Genomic DNA, 13,096 nt, shown 5'->3' on the forward strand with positions numbered 1-13,096 from the left:
CTGTGGTACCGCAAGGCCTGGCAGCCTGGGGCCGGTCCCTAACACCCTGCGGAGTCTGGGAGAGGTCACAGCAGGGACAGGAACAAAGCTAGTCTGGTGACGGAGAGTGTGTTGGAGACACACTCAGTCCGTCCTTGAGGGGCGTGACGACTTGAAAAGGAGTCTGAAATTTTTTCTCTGTATCCTTGTCTTTGAGAGAGAGAGATGCAGGCGCAGTGACTGCTGTTTCCTGGGCACCCCACTGGAATGTTAGGTGACGAGAAACAATTCTTATCCTGAAGCGTAAAGTGAAATACGCTTGTCTTCCTCAATTTTAGGGATGTTTGTAGCGGAAAGCATTCCGGACAATGATGTTGATGAAGAGGAGGAACCAGAAATACCTGATGAGGAAGAGCCCTTGGAAAATGCCTTTCTCTTCATGCAGTCCTTTGTGTCCTATCTAACCAGGACGGTAAGCTCGACGTGTACAGTTTCTTCAAGTAGAATGTTTTTAAGTTGATTTTGAACATGGGGTGAAAAACGTAAAATGTTTCCGTGGGAGTTACTCCTGATCCGTGGGAGACAGCCCCCAAAATGGGGATAGCCCCGTCGTAGGGGCACAACTTGGGCGGTTCTTAGCTCACTGCTGCATAGGAAGAGGGTCTGCCAGAGTCTCTGCTGGGCTGGAGCTCAGCTGTGCAGCACAGCCCTCCCCTGAGGCCTTCCCGTCTGGTCTGGCCATGAGATAAGACGTGCTTGCCCAGAAGGTCCTGCAGGCAGAACAGGAAGTGCTTCGGTCAGGTGGAGTTCTGTTGAATAAGTTGATCCATTGTGGCGGGAGGCGGTCGGAGAAGGTCAGAGGCAGGCTGAGACTGTTTTGAGCTGAGCTGAAGGACCAGCTGGAGTTTGAGGTGTAGTTTGCTGTTGAACAGAAGGGTTGGGGAGGGAGACGGGGAGGCTGGAGAGGTTTTCGCAGGGGAATGTGTTCACGTGCAGAGCGGGGAGATGGGCAAACAGAAAGGAAGGTGTGTATCATGCTGTGTCCGACTGTTAGGGATGGGTATCCTTTGAAGTTTTCAGCAGGAAAGGGGTACGGTCAGATCTGTTTCTTAGAAAGAGTTGCGCTCAAATGTTTATTCAGGTTTATCTTTCTAAAGGAAGTCCGGATCCAAATGAGACATTTAATCTGTCTAGGAGTTTATCTGAGTTCTTTTAGGGCTTAGCTCCCCCTTGTGGTGTTTGTTGAAATTGGGTGTTTTTCAGGGTAAATTACTGAAGTGAGCAAGCTTTTAGAAGTGGGAGGCCAAGCTGCCCTGGGTGCTATAAAGTATCCGCCCCTAACAAAAATCTTGTCCTCTAGGTCCTTGTTTCAAGGTTTGTACAGGAAAGGGCTTGTTCGTTGTTGTTCTGTGAAATGCACGGGCTCTGAGCCAGGACGGCCAGGCTTCGGTCCCCAGATGCGTCATTTAGAAGCCGGGCAGGTGACTGCGCTTTGAACACGAGCTTCCTCACCTTTAAAGGCAGACAGTCCAGGCTCCAGCTGTTGTGAGAAGTAAATGGGTTGATGACATAAAAGACCTAGTGCAGGGCCTGGCACTTTGTGGGCATCACCCCACCCCCTTCTCGTTTGGATGGTCAGAGGGTAGTATGAAGACGCTGGGCACCCGAGCGATTCGGGAGGAAGGCCACCAGGAAGGGAAGATGTAGGAAAACCAAACCGTTGTTCAGGTTTCTCCATGTTTATTGTGGTGGCAGCGACCCCGGGAAGGTGTGTTTGACCTGTGAGTTAGAATAATGACATTTTTGGTGATTAAGGGGGTCTCAGAATTCACATTTGATTATCAGAACACACTGTCGTCACCTCAGAAGTTTAACAGCCTGCACGTGTGGGAGGGATACTGCATTCACTTTATTTGTAGATACACAGAGAGCCCTGTTTGAGTCCAGGGCTGGGGGACCCAGATGTGGCAGAGGAGGCGGTCTCTGCTGGGGGGATGGTGGGAGAAGACACAGACATGAATGGCAAGAGAAGAGGATATGATGTTACAAAGTAACATTGCTTTGAAAGATACTGTCAAAACGTTTTGACGGCCCAATACCTAAGGAGTATTGTGCTAGGAATAAAAGGTTCTAGGAGTTAATAAAGCATAATTCTGACTTCTGAATGTCTTAGGAAAAGGTCATAGCAAATATGTATAAAAAGTAGGAAAATGGAAAATATGTGAAGTAGTTTTTGTGAAATATCAAGTAAGTACAGATCATTATTTGATAGAGCTGGGGAATAATGAGGCACTGACCTGGCTGGGAAAACCACATTGGAAGTCAGACTCAGAGAGGAACAGTTAGTTGAAGTTCGTGGTTAGAAGAGACCTGAGAGGGCCACTAGCCCAACTTCTCACTAATTGAGTAATCCCCTCTCCTACGGCCCTGACACAGGTTACGAAGTCTGGGCATCAGAATTCCTCCTGTGAGCAACCTGCCTCACAGACGCTCCTGGCTAGCTCAATTCTCACACTGTCTCCAAATGTTTCTCCATGTGGCATCTTCTACTTCCTGTTCTACAGAGTAATCCTTTACATATTCAAAGTTATGCTTTAATTTTTTTAAGTGTTATATCATGGACCATTTCAAACATACAAAAGCAAAGAAAATGATGAAATGAATCCGTGGACTCGTCATTTATCTTAACAGTAATTCCTTAATGTCAGCCAGTATTTGGCACATTCAGAATCCCCCTCCCCTCCTTTTCAAAACTGTTCTAATTCAAAGTCAGGTTCTTGCTGAGGTCCAGATGTTATAATCAGTTGATACATGTCTTAATAAACAACTTTAATCAGATATAAATTACATACACTTAAATGTACCCATTTTAGGGATACAGCTCAGTGAGTTTTAACAAATGTATACGGTAGTCCCCCTTTATCTGCAGTCTCGCTTAATGCAGTCTCAGCTACCTGTGGTCAACTGCAGTCCAAAAGTATTCAGTGGAAAATTCCAGAAACAGATTGCGAGTCGTTTTGCATACAGGGATGACATCACACGAGTCACTCCTTGTTCAACGCATCCACATACACACTGCAGATAATTTTTTTCTCTTCAAATACAAGGAAGAGTTTATTTAGAAAACCACAGAGGTAGAAGTGAGCCGTGTCAGAAGTGAGGCTGTGTGGGCGCAGGAAAGGAGTTAGAAACAAAAGAAGGGCTCTTGGAGCTTAGGAGAAAGGAGCAAGGGTGCACCAGGAGCCCGGGTAGAGGGGAGACCGAGAAGCACGGCCGTCAGAGGGGCGGGCGGGCTGCAGATGACTCCTTCCAGTCCATTGCCTGGCCTTTTATTTTCACTTGTTAACACTGTCTTTTGAAGTGCACATTTTAAATTTCGATGAACACCACTTCATTAATTTCTTTTATGGGTTAGTGCTTTTTGTTTCCTGCCTTAGTTAGAAATCTTAAGATTTATGATGCAAATATTTTATGTTTTCTTCTAGAAATTTTATAGTTAATCCATTCGTGTTTGGGTCTGTGTTCCGTTCTGAGTGAACTTTTGTGAACAGTGTTATCTTCCACTTAGATAACTCCTTTTTGCCTTTTGCAGCATCCAGTCTGCTGTTAAGCCAATCACATGAATTTTTCATTTTGGCGTTTTATTTTTTTATCTTTGAAAGTTCTACTTAGTTCTATTTTATATCCCCCATTCCTCTCCTCAGTATGGTCATGGTTTTATTTTTCAAAAAATTCTTAAGTATATTTTAAAATGCCTTTAAAGACCTTGTAAGCTAATTGAATCTCTCATCTTTGTTGCATTTTCTTGGCCTGTTTTTATAGATTGATTTATCTGCTGGGTATGGGACACATTTGCCCGCTTTTTTGCATGTCTAGTGTTTTCTGTTTTTATGCCAAGCACTGCGGTTATGTTGAGTGCCTAGATTGCAGTGGCCTCCTTTAAAGAGGGTTGAAGTTTGTTTTGGTAGCCTGTTAAGTTACTTGAGGATCAGCCTGATCCTTCTAGTCTCATTTAAAGATTTGCTAGGGAGATATACATGACAGTCTTTAGCTTGAGTGCAGCCCTGCTACTAAGGTGTGATTCTCCTGGAATCTGCTGGATACCTGAGCATTCGGCCAGGTTGGTGCACCCTAGGTCTCCCAGCCCTGTGTTAACTCTGGGAATTGTTCAGCTTCCAGCTTCCTGGTAGGTTGTTTTGTTGTTGTCTGTAGGTTTTTTGGGGAGAGTGGCATCCTCTGGGAATATTACCTTATTACATAGGTGTTGCTTTTAGTTCAGCCCAAGACTGAAGGAAACCCCCTTGCAGACTTCTGGAATTCTTTTTCTCTGGGGCTCTCCTATAGCTGGTATCCTTCTCTACACATTTCTGGGACTTCAGTCGCCCTGAGCTCTGACGTCTGCGTCCTCAATGATACTGGTGCCCTCTGCTTGGGGTTCCACCCTCCCTGTACTGAGGTCTGGAAAGTGCTTCCAGGTAGAAAGTAGGGTGATCATCAGGGCCCCCTTATTTGTTCCCCTTCTCTCAAGGCTCACAGGTGTGTGCTGCTTGTTCTCTATCTGACAAATAGGGTTTTTTCATGTATTTTGTCTAGTTTTCTAGTTATTTTCAGTGAGAGGACAAGTATCATATCAGTGAGTCTGACAGATTTCTCCTTTTGTTTGTTGTTTTTGCTGCGGTGTATTCATTGAATAAATGGTTTGTTTGGCTGCTGGAGGGGATCACGGTCTGGATTTTGCTAACTACGTCCCCTGGTATAATTGAACGTGTTTCTCTGGTTCTTCGTATCTTCTGGAATTGGTAGCCAGGTTCAGGAGCTGTCTGTGGAGCCCTGGCTCCTGTGAAGGACTACATTCTGGTTACCAAGATTGCTCACTGCTTTATTGAGTTGGCTGTCATTTCCAGGCCTTCTCAGAGGACACAGCTGGGAACTTAGGTGTGTTCATTTTTGTATGTGAATGTTCATTAGGATACTCACGATCAAAATTCAGGATGCTAGAGGGATTTTTTTTAACCTCGCCTATCTTACATTTGCCCTTAATATCGGAAATCCCAGTTTTCAATAACATCAGCACGATCACTTACTTCATTTTACGATAATCACACAACAGTATTAAAAATACCAGCATCGGCACGACCACCACGCGTGCACGTGACAAGACTACTGCCGCTCGGGGAAGCCATCTAAGTGATCCGGGGTAGCAGTTCCTGACACGGCACCAGGATCAGAACCTTAAGTTCTGCAGGAGTTGGATAGAGGACTCAGCAGGGCCCTACTCCCACTAAATGCTGCACCTGTCTGACCTAACAAATCTAAAACCAAGGTCCAGAAGAATCACACTATTTTCCAGTAATTTACCTGCATCCCCGAACAAAGCTCAAGAATGCTCACTGTACTAGTCAGGGCTCTCTAGAGAAGCAGAGCCAGTCGGAGCCACACAGGCACGCCCCAGAGGCACTGCAGGTTTGGTGCCAGGCCACTGCGATGAGATGACTATCATAGTAAAGGGATTTGCACTGCACAGAAAGGTTGTGTTTACACAATACTGTGGTCTATTAAATGTGCAATGTCATTATGTCTAAAAAAAACAACGTATATACCTTAATTAAAAATAACTTATTGCTTAAAAATGCTAACCATTATCTGAGCCTTCACTGAGTCAAAACCATTTGCTAGAGGAGGGTCTTGCCTCAGTGTTGTTGAAAATGCACTCTGCGAAGTACAGTAAAGTGAGGTGTGCCTGTAAACAGGAAGAGGTTTATTGTAAGGAATTGACCTACATACGTGTGGAGGCTAGAAGTCCCACAGTCTGCAGTCTGCACGCTGGAGACCCAGGAAAGCTGGTGGTGTAATTCAGGCAGAGTCCAAGGCCTGGAAATCAGGGGTAAAGAAAGTTTATTTTCTGGTGATAAAAGAGTCAGTTAATCAAGAGAACATAACAATCCTGAATATCATGTTCCTAATAATAGATCTTCAAAATGTAGGCAGCAAAAACTGATAGAACTGCATGGAAAAGTAGACAGGTCCCCAACAAAGAAGACCCACGTATGTGGACAGATGCACTGTCTCCGTGAGTCAGATGACTGCTGTTAAGCTGTGGGATCGTCACGATGACAAAGAGTAGGTCAGATATCGCTGAGCTTCCCAGTTAGATCACTGGAGTCAACATAACCCCAGCAGGATTTTTTTTTGTAAAATGACAGTCTGATTCTACAGTTCATATAAAAAATGCAGAGGACCTAGAACAGCACAAACATGACCTGATTTCAAGACTTCCTATAAAGCTACCATAATTAGCTTTGGGACAGAATAGATAATCCTGAAGTAGGTCCACACATACATGGCCATGGGCTTCTGACAAAGGTGGAAAGACAAGTGGAGAAGGGAAAGCCCTTTTCACAAGTGGGGCTGGAACCACTGGACACACCCTGTGCAAAACACTAATGCGCACCTCTCATCACAAACGTGAGTTAACACGAAATGGTTCACAGGCCTGAGTGGAAACCTGAAACAGTAAAACTCCTAGGAAAACATTAGGTAAAGGTTCTCAGATTTGGCATCAAAAGCATGATTCATAAAGAAAAAATTAGTAAGTTGGACTTCATCAAATAAAATTTTCTGCATTTCAAAATATACTGTGAATGAAAAGACAAGCCATAGACTGGGAGGGAGTCATTGCAAAGTATATTTCTGATAACAGGCATATCCAGAATAGAAAGAACTCTGAAAGCTCATTAATAAGAATGCAGATAACCCAGTAAAATAACACTTCACCCAAGAAGTTATGTGGGTAGCAGATAAGCACATGAAAAGATGCTCGATATCGATATTTATCAGGGAAGCATGAGTTCAAACCACCATGAGTTTGAATCACTCACTAGAATGATTACAATTAAAAAGACTGATGTACCAGCTGTTGGAGAACATGTGGAGGACCTGGAAATACCATATACTGTAGGGGGGGATGTAAAATGGTACAACCCCTTGGAAAAAAGTGTGTCAGTTTCTTAAAAAGGTAAACACACCTGTCAAATGATCCAGCCACCCCTCTGCTAGGCATTTATCCATGAGAAAATAAGTTACTCATTCACAGAAGGATTTGTTCGTAGCAGTTCCATCTGTAAAAGCCAAAACTGGAAATAAAAACAAATATCCATCGACAGGTGAATAAATAAATAGATATAGCCACACAAATGAAATGCTACTGAGCAGTAAAAAGGAAGAGCTATTGATGTATGCAGCAACGTGGGTGAATGGCAAGTTACTCTGAGTGAGAGAGGCGGAGGAAAGAGAAGGCATGGTGTGGTATTCCATCTGTGCATAACTTCAGGAAATGCGAACTCATCTGTTAGGGCGAAAATTCTGCTTGAGGGGCTGGGGAGGGGCGGCTGCTGGCAGAAGGTGGGATTACCAAGGGGATGTGGAGACTTGGAAGTGAAGGATTTATGTTCATTACCTGGACTGTGATGATGGTTTCATAGGTGTATTCATATGTCAAAACTCAAGTTGTGCACTTTAAATAACGTGTAGTTTGTTGCATGTCAAGTTTACATCAAATCCATAAAAATATATTCGTCTCCCCTTCCTTGTTTAGATGACAGTATTTTATATTTCTCCACCCCTCCTTTAAAAAAGTATTCTGGAAACCATACCCCAGCAGTGTATAGAATTCTTGGATTCCTTTTCTTCTGCTTTCATAGTGTACTTCATTCCACAGCTCTTCTGTTGATGGGCGTTGTGGTTATTTCCAGTTTGGTTGTTACAAGTAGTGTTGGAGTAACATGGTACTGTGCATATATCTCTTCGCCATTTGTTCTTGTTATCACCTGCGATCAGGAGAAGTGGGGTTGTTCCATCAGTAGGGGAACACACAGGTCATCTGGGGAGACTACGCCCAATTCCCATGCACAGGGGCTGCACCATTTCACACAGCGACTGCAGTGTGCGAGAGAGCCGCCTTCCCTCCATTCGCTCACTGGCAGGGTGTGTGTGTGGTCAGATGTTTGGATCTCGTCAGTGTGAGTGAGAGGTGCTAGCTCAGCTGTATTCTTTTATTAGGAGCCAGGCAGAGCATGTTTCCACGTTTGTCAGCTATTCCTATTGCTTTTCCTGAGAACTGTCTGTTCATTTTTCAGCGCATTTTTCTATAGGCTTGCTGGCTGTTTTCTTCTCTACTTATTTATAAAGTTCTTTACATTTTAGGAATATTAACCCTTTGTCTGTATATGTTACAAATATTTTTTCTCAGGTTGTCATTGTATACTTAGATTCTTTGGCATTTTTTGTGTGTGTGCAGGGGCTGGACAGCTTTTTTTTTTAATTTTAAGAAATCATGTTTTATAAATCTTTTCCCTTGGATTTTAAGACATAATTACATGGAGAAATTCACCCATATTTTTCCTAGTACTTGTTTTTATTTTTACACTCAGTTTTTTGGTCTATTTAGAACTCATTCATATGAACAGTGAGAAAAAGGCCATTTTATCATTTTCCATATGGTTACTTAGTTATGCCAACACCACTTATTAAAACGTCGTTTTTCCCAACTGACGTCTACTGTATCCCAAATTTCCAACGCCGTTGGGCCCGTTTCTGGACTTTCTATTCTGTTCGATTATCTATTCTTGGGCCAGAACCACTCTGATAACAGCCTGCCTCCCCCTCCTGTCCCATCCCCTCCATTCCCCGATTTTTCAGGACTTTCCCCACTTGTTCTTGCTTCACTGTTCTGAATTGACTTTATATCCAACCCAAAGACATACCTTTAAAGAGCTGCAGAAATTGGGTTTTTCTCCAGGTTAGTGTCCCCAGTTTCTTCATAATCCTCGTCTCTTTCCCTAAGGCCGGTAAATCGTCAGGTGTGGGACCCAGAACTGAACCCACTGGCATGGGCGTGATAATGGCCTGGTTCCTTAGAACACGCCTTTTTATGGGATGTCGGCAACAACGTGAGACGGGGTGGGGGAAGGGTGGGGAGTCCGTGGGCAAGGCGCGGGAGATGCGGGGAAGGCAGGCCTCGCCCGGGAGCCGGCCGCCGGGTCAGAGCGGTGGTCCTTCAGAGCGGGCAGGAGAGGCGACGGGCGACTCGAGTTTCTGCCCGCAGTGACAGAGGGTCCAGCGCCGGGCAGACGTGAGCGGCCGTTCTGCCCCTCGTAGCTCCCAGTCCATTTCGGTATCACTCTGCCTCCCAGTTCGCGGGGCAGTGAGCCTGCGTCCTGCCCGCGGCGCTGCGCTCGGTTTCTTCCGCGCAGGCTCGCACCGCTTCCCCGCTCCGCTCGACCATTGGTTCCTTCCACCCGAGCCCCGCCCACTGCGGCCCCTGCCCCCGCCGGCACGTTTACGTCGGCCCCGGGGTCGGGGCCAGTGACGTGTTTCACGGAAGGTGCAAGGTGGAAAGTGTCTGTCCGGGGGAAGGCGAAGTTCATTCCCAGTATCCTCCCCTCGGATCGTTTCCCAGGGAGGAGACGGTGACAAGAGAAGGGGGTCCAGCGCTGCGACACGGAGAAGCGTTGCTTCCGCTCTTCTGTCCCCACACAATGGAGTCAGTACCTGCCACGGTGCCTTCTGTCCCCGCTTCTGCGGGCGATTCGGAGCTTCTGGGACCCCTGTCGGTGCTCTACGCAGCCCTCATAGCCAAGCTCCTGGAGGTGACGGTCCCCATTCCCGGGGAGGGACCCCAGCTCTGGCAGGCTGGCGGACTTGTTCTGAGCGGAGCGGGTGCCCTGGCAGATGGGGCGAGGGAGAAACGGAGTGTGTCGGGCCTGGGGCAGGCGGGCCCTGCAGAGCTGTTTAAGGGGACCAGTGGGCGTGTGTCTGAGAAGGTGTCCTCACTTGTTCGCTTTTTATTGAGCATTTACGGTGTAGTAGGCACAGTCTTACTTGCTGGTATGTGATCGCTGTTAGGACAGCGATTATCACGGCCCTACGGGTCCTCCTTTTCCAGTGACCCTGGCACTGTTGGGGGAGTAACAGTCTGACAGTTACTTGTGTGCTCGTAGAGAGAGGGCAGAGAAAACAGTGGAGAAGCAGGCAGGTGTGTATTGCACTGCTTTTGAGGAAGCGTTTAAAAGTAGGGCATTGAGTTTTATAGATGACAGTTAACTTCAGAGAAGTCTAGACCAGGTGTCAGCTGTCTGAACCTGCTCAGCATTTGTCTTTGGATAAGAGTGGAGAAGAATTAAGATTTAAAATCTTAGAGGAAAAGCACATCATTTGCGTTACGTATTATCATTTCAGTTTTATTTGCAGCCATAGAAGTAGATTACTTCTGTAGTTTTTCAATTTTTTGTTTTATGTGGCTTTTATGTTATAAAAATCAACTAAAAGTGCGACCCACAGGGATTCTCGACATGTGTTAGGCAACATGATGTGGTGTGTGGTATTGTCAACTGGAATCTATGCACAACTTGAAGACGTTTAGACTCATAATTTCTAGAAGCATTTCAAACCAAAAAAAAAAAAAAGTGAGGCTGCCAGTACTTATTGAAGCAGTGGAAGCTATTGAAGGTTTTTGAGGAGGTAGTTACTCCACAGAGGTTGATTTAGAATTTCTCTGTAATCCTTTGTGGCTGTTCTATTGTCATTTCTTTTACAGTTTCCGTTATTTCTAATATTCCTGTTTCAGCTACTTTCTACATTGCCTGGTGATGTTCAGTCTGCGCCTGACTTTTATGGGCTGCCATGGAAGCCTGTCCTTATCACGGCCTTCTTGGGAGTTGTTTCATTTGTCATTTTCTTCTGGAGAACCATCCTTGCTGTGAGTAAATTAACTTATACCTTGACTCATAAATACAAGGAATATTTTATTATCACTTGCCCTTTTGTTTCTTTTTCAGTTCAGTATTTTGTCACCATTCGTGACATTTGAAAGAGAAATAAATTACGGGTTAAAAGACATTTAGTAGCACTTTTTTTTTTTTTTTACTATTGCTTATATTTTATTGTCATGTAATTAAGTGCCGTCTTTAGGAGATGAATTAGGTGTCAGCTGGCTTTGTTGTCCCTGCGTTTCCCTGTAGCGTTCTCCTTTCCCTTTCAAGTTTGTGACCACTCTGTTTAGGGGGTTAGGAAAATCGGATGATCTAGTTTGTTAGACTTCTGAATTCAGCCAATAGTCAACTTTGAATAGGATTTCTAAGGTGTTTTCTGGTGAGAGGAAGAGGCATATCTTAGTACAAAGATAATGCATTTAATTTTGTCTTTCTGAACTATCATTATTTCTATACCCCATTCTGGCTGTTTGGGATTTTGGGATTATTTTGGGTGAGTGAAGCATTAGTATATTTAATATGAAAATATTAGCCATTTTCATTTTTAAAATTAGGTGCTTATTTAATAAGATTGGTACACATTTAATAGACATATAAGTGTATCTTTTGTTGTAAAATGAGGTATTTACCTTATTGTTTTTTATCTATCAAAAACTATGAAGTATCACTACCAATTTACATTTGAAATGCTTTGTAACCTTTTTCTAATCCTATGGCTTATTAGTCTGAACCAACTGTCACTAAATTTACTTGTAGTTATGATTTGACTATTGTATTAGAACTACAATACTTCCAATAATAAAAAGCTTTGACATCAAATTTAATTTCACTTCTCTCTTTTAGGTAAAGAGTCACGTGTACCAAGGTAAATATTGAGGCTGATTTTGTTATTTTTATTTCTACTGTTCCCTCATTAGTGGTGTTTGACAGGAGTGTTACAAACTGGAAGAAGATAGAGTGACGTCCGATGTGTGATTGACTTACTGCCTCCTGAACATTTTGCTAATCCCAGGTTGCTGGTTGGGCTGACAGAGTAGATGGTGATGCCACCCACTGAGACAGATGAGGCGGGACACACTGTGGGAATAGGAAGATGATGATTGGCCGGATTTGGGGCAGACTGATGTTAAATGTTGATGGGATGCAAAATTATTACCTGTGGACGGTGTTCCTGTGCTAATGGTTTAATCAATGTAGTATATTCATTTATTCAAATAGATAATTTGAGAAATAAGAGATGCAAATCAACAGGCTGTCCTTCCTGTCTGGTTCTCTTTGCAAGTGGTATATATTTGAAATGATCACAGTTTCTGCAGAGAAAGATACTTCATGAAGGGAAGGCTATCAAGCTAAAATACTTTACTGTATTTTCTATCTCTGAAATAATCTTAATTCTCATTGAAATAAAAGTTCTAGTTATAGTTTTCTTAAATCTTAATAATATTTTTACATCCGTATTGCTCTTAACTACAGATCACTTTTTAAAGGCTGATAGTTATGCTAAAAAGTTCTTTTCCTTCACAGTGCAGGATAAGAGGGCTTTGTTGCTAACACATTGCGTAATTCAGTTTTAATTAGTAACCATAATCATATTATGTATTTTCCCCCCTTTTAGTCACTGAACAGCAAATTTCTGAGAAGTTAAAAATTCTCAAGAAAGAAAATGCAGACCTTGTGCAAAAATTGTCCAATTATGAACAGAAGGTACAGTTCTTTTAGTCCCCCTTCCACGGGTCCAGCTCTAATTATTTCCTTCTCCTGTCTTACAGTTTACTTATTATGCTATTTGTAAATAATGTTTTTAACTTCTATTATTTCCTACAAACCATCTGAATCTGAAGCAGTCATCGTACATGTAAAGTACTGCTTCCTTTTCTGCTGTGTCACCTAATGGAGATAAGTTCCCACAGCTCTGTAGTTCATATTTCTGCATTTCGAATGCTTTACTTAAACAGATCAAGGAATCAAAGAAATATGTTCAAGAAACGAAGAAACAAAATATGATTCTCTCTGATGAAGCAATTACATATAAGGTAAAAGTCCCTTTTCTTTTTGAGATTACACTCTAAAAACAAAAGGAAAATAATGAGTAATTACTACTAATTTTAATATCTTTTTCTGTAGGATAAAATCAAGGAACTTGAAGAAGCTAAGGAAAATCTGAATGATAAAGCTAAAAATCTGCGTCTTATGTTAGAATCTGAGAGAGAGCAGAATGCCAAGAATGAGGACTTGGTGAGAGTTTTGCTGCTACGTGTTAGTAATTTAGGTTTCAAACTCTTTTTTCCCCCAAACTATTTTGTAGATCAGGTGAGTTGAACTCTGCCTTTTCCAAGAGTAAGTAAGAT

At 43.3% G+C, this 13,096-nt stretch overlaps 2 protein-coding genes across 3 annotated transcripts in view; one reads left to right on the top strand and one right to left on the bottom strand.

Annotated features, from left to right (window-relative positions):
- The window catches only part of TAF1A (TATA-box binding protein associated factor, RNA polymerase I subunit A), a 51,689-nt gene extending 42,450 nt beyond the window's left edge, over positions 1–9,239 (bottom strand). The window contains exons 1-4 of one of the 2 annotated variants that reach the window (XM_053912846.2): positions 8,742–9,239; positions 7,632–7,805; positions 7,005–7,097; positions 5,764–5,850 (exon numbers count right to left, since the gene is read on the bottom strand). In XM_053912846.2, the coding sequence (XP_053768821.1) occupies positions 5,764–5,850; positions 7,005–7,047 (130 nt within the window). In that variant the 5' untranslated portion in view covers positions 7,048–7,097; positions 7,632–7,805; positions 8,742–9,239. The remainder of the gene's footprint in view (positions 1–5,763; positions 5,851–7,004; positions 7,098–7,631; positions 7,806–8,741) is intronic. The other variant, XM_053912845.2, reaches the window with a different exon arrangement.
- Positions 1–13,096, top strand: part of MIA3 (MIA SH3 domain ER export factor 3) — a 38,463-nt gene that overhangs the window by 14,278 nt on the left and 11,089 nt on the right. The window contains 6 exon segments of the mRNA XM_024575943.4: positions 318–451; positions 10,604–10,735; positions 11,592–11,613; positions 12,364–12,452; positions 12,704–12,781; positions 12,873–12,983. Coding sequence (XP_024431711.2) covers positions 318–451; positions 10,604–10,735; positions 11,592–11,613; positions 12,364–12,452; positions 12,704–12,781; positions 12,873–12,983 — 566 coding nt within the window.

The sequence above is a fragment of the Desmodus rotundus genome, chromosome 10 (assembly GCF_022682495.2).
Source record: "Desmodus rotundus isolate HL8 chromosome 10, HLdesRot8A.1, whole genome shotgun sequence".
NCBI lineage: Eukaryota > Metazoa > Chordata > Mammalia > Chiroptera > Phyllostomidae > Desmodus > Desmodus rotundus.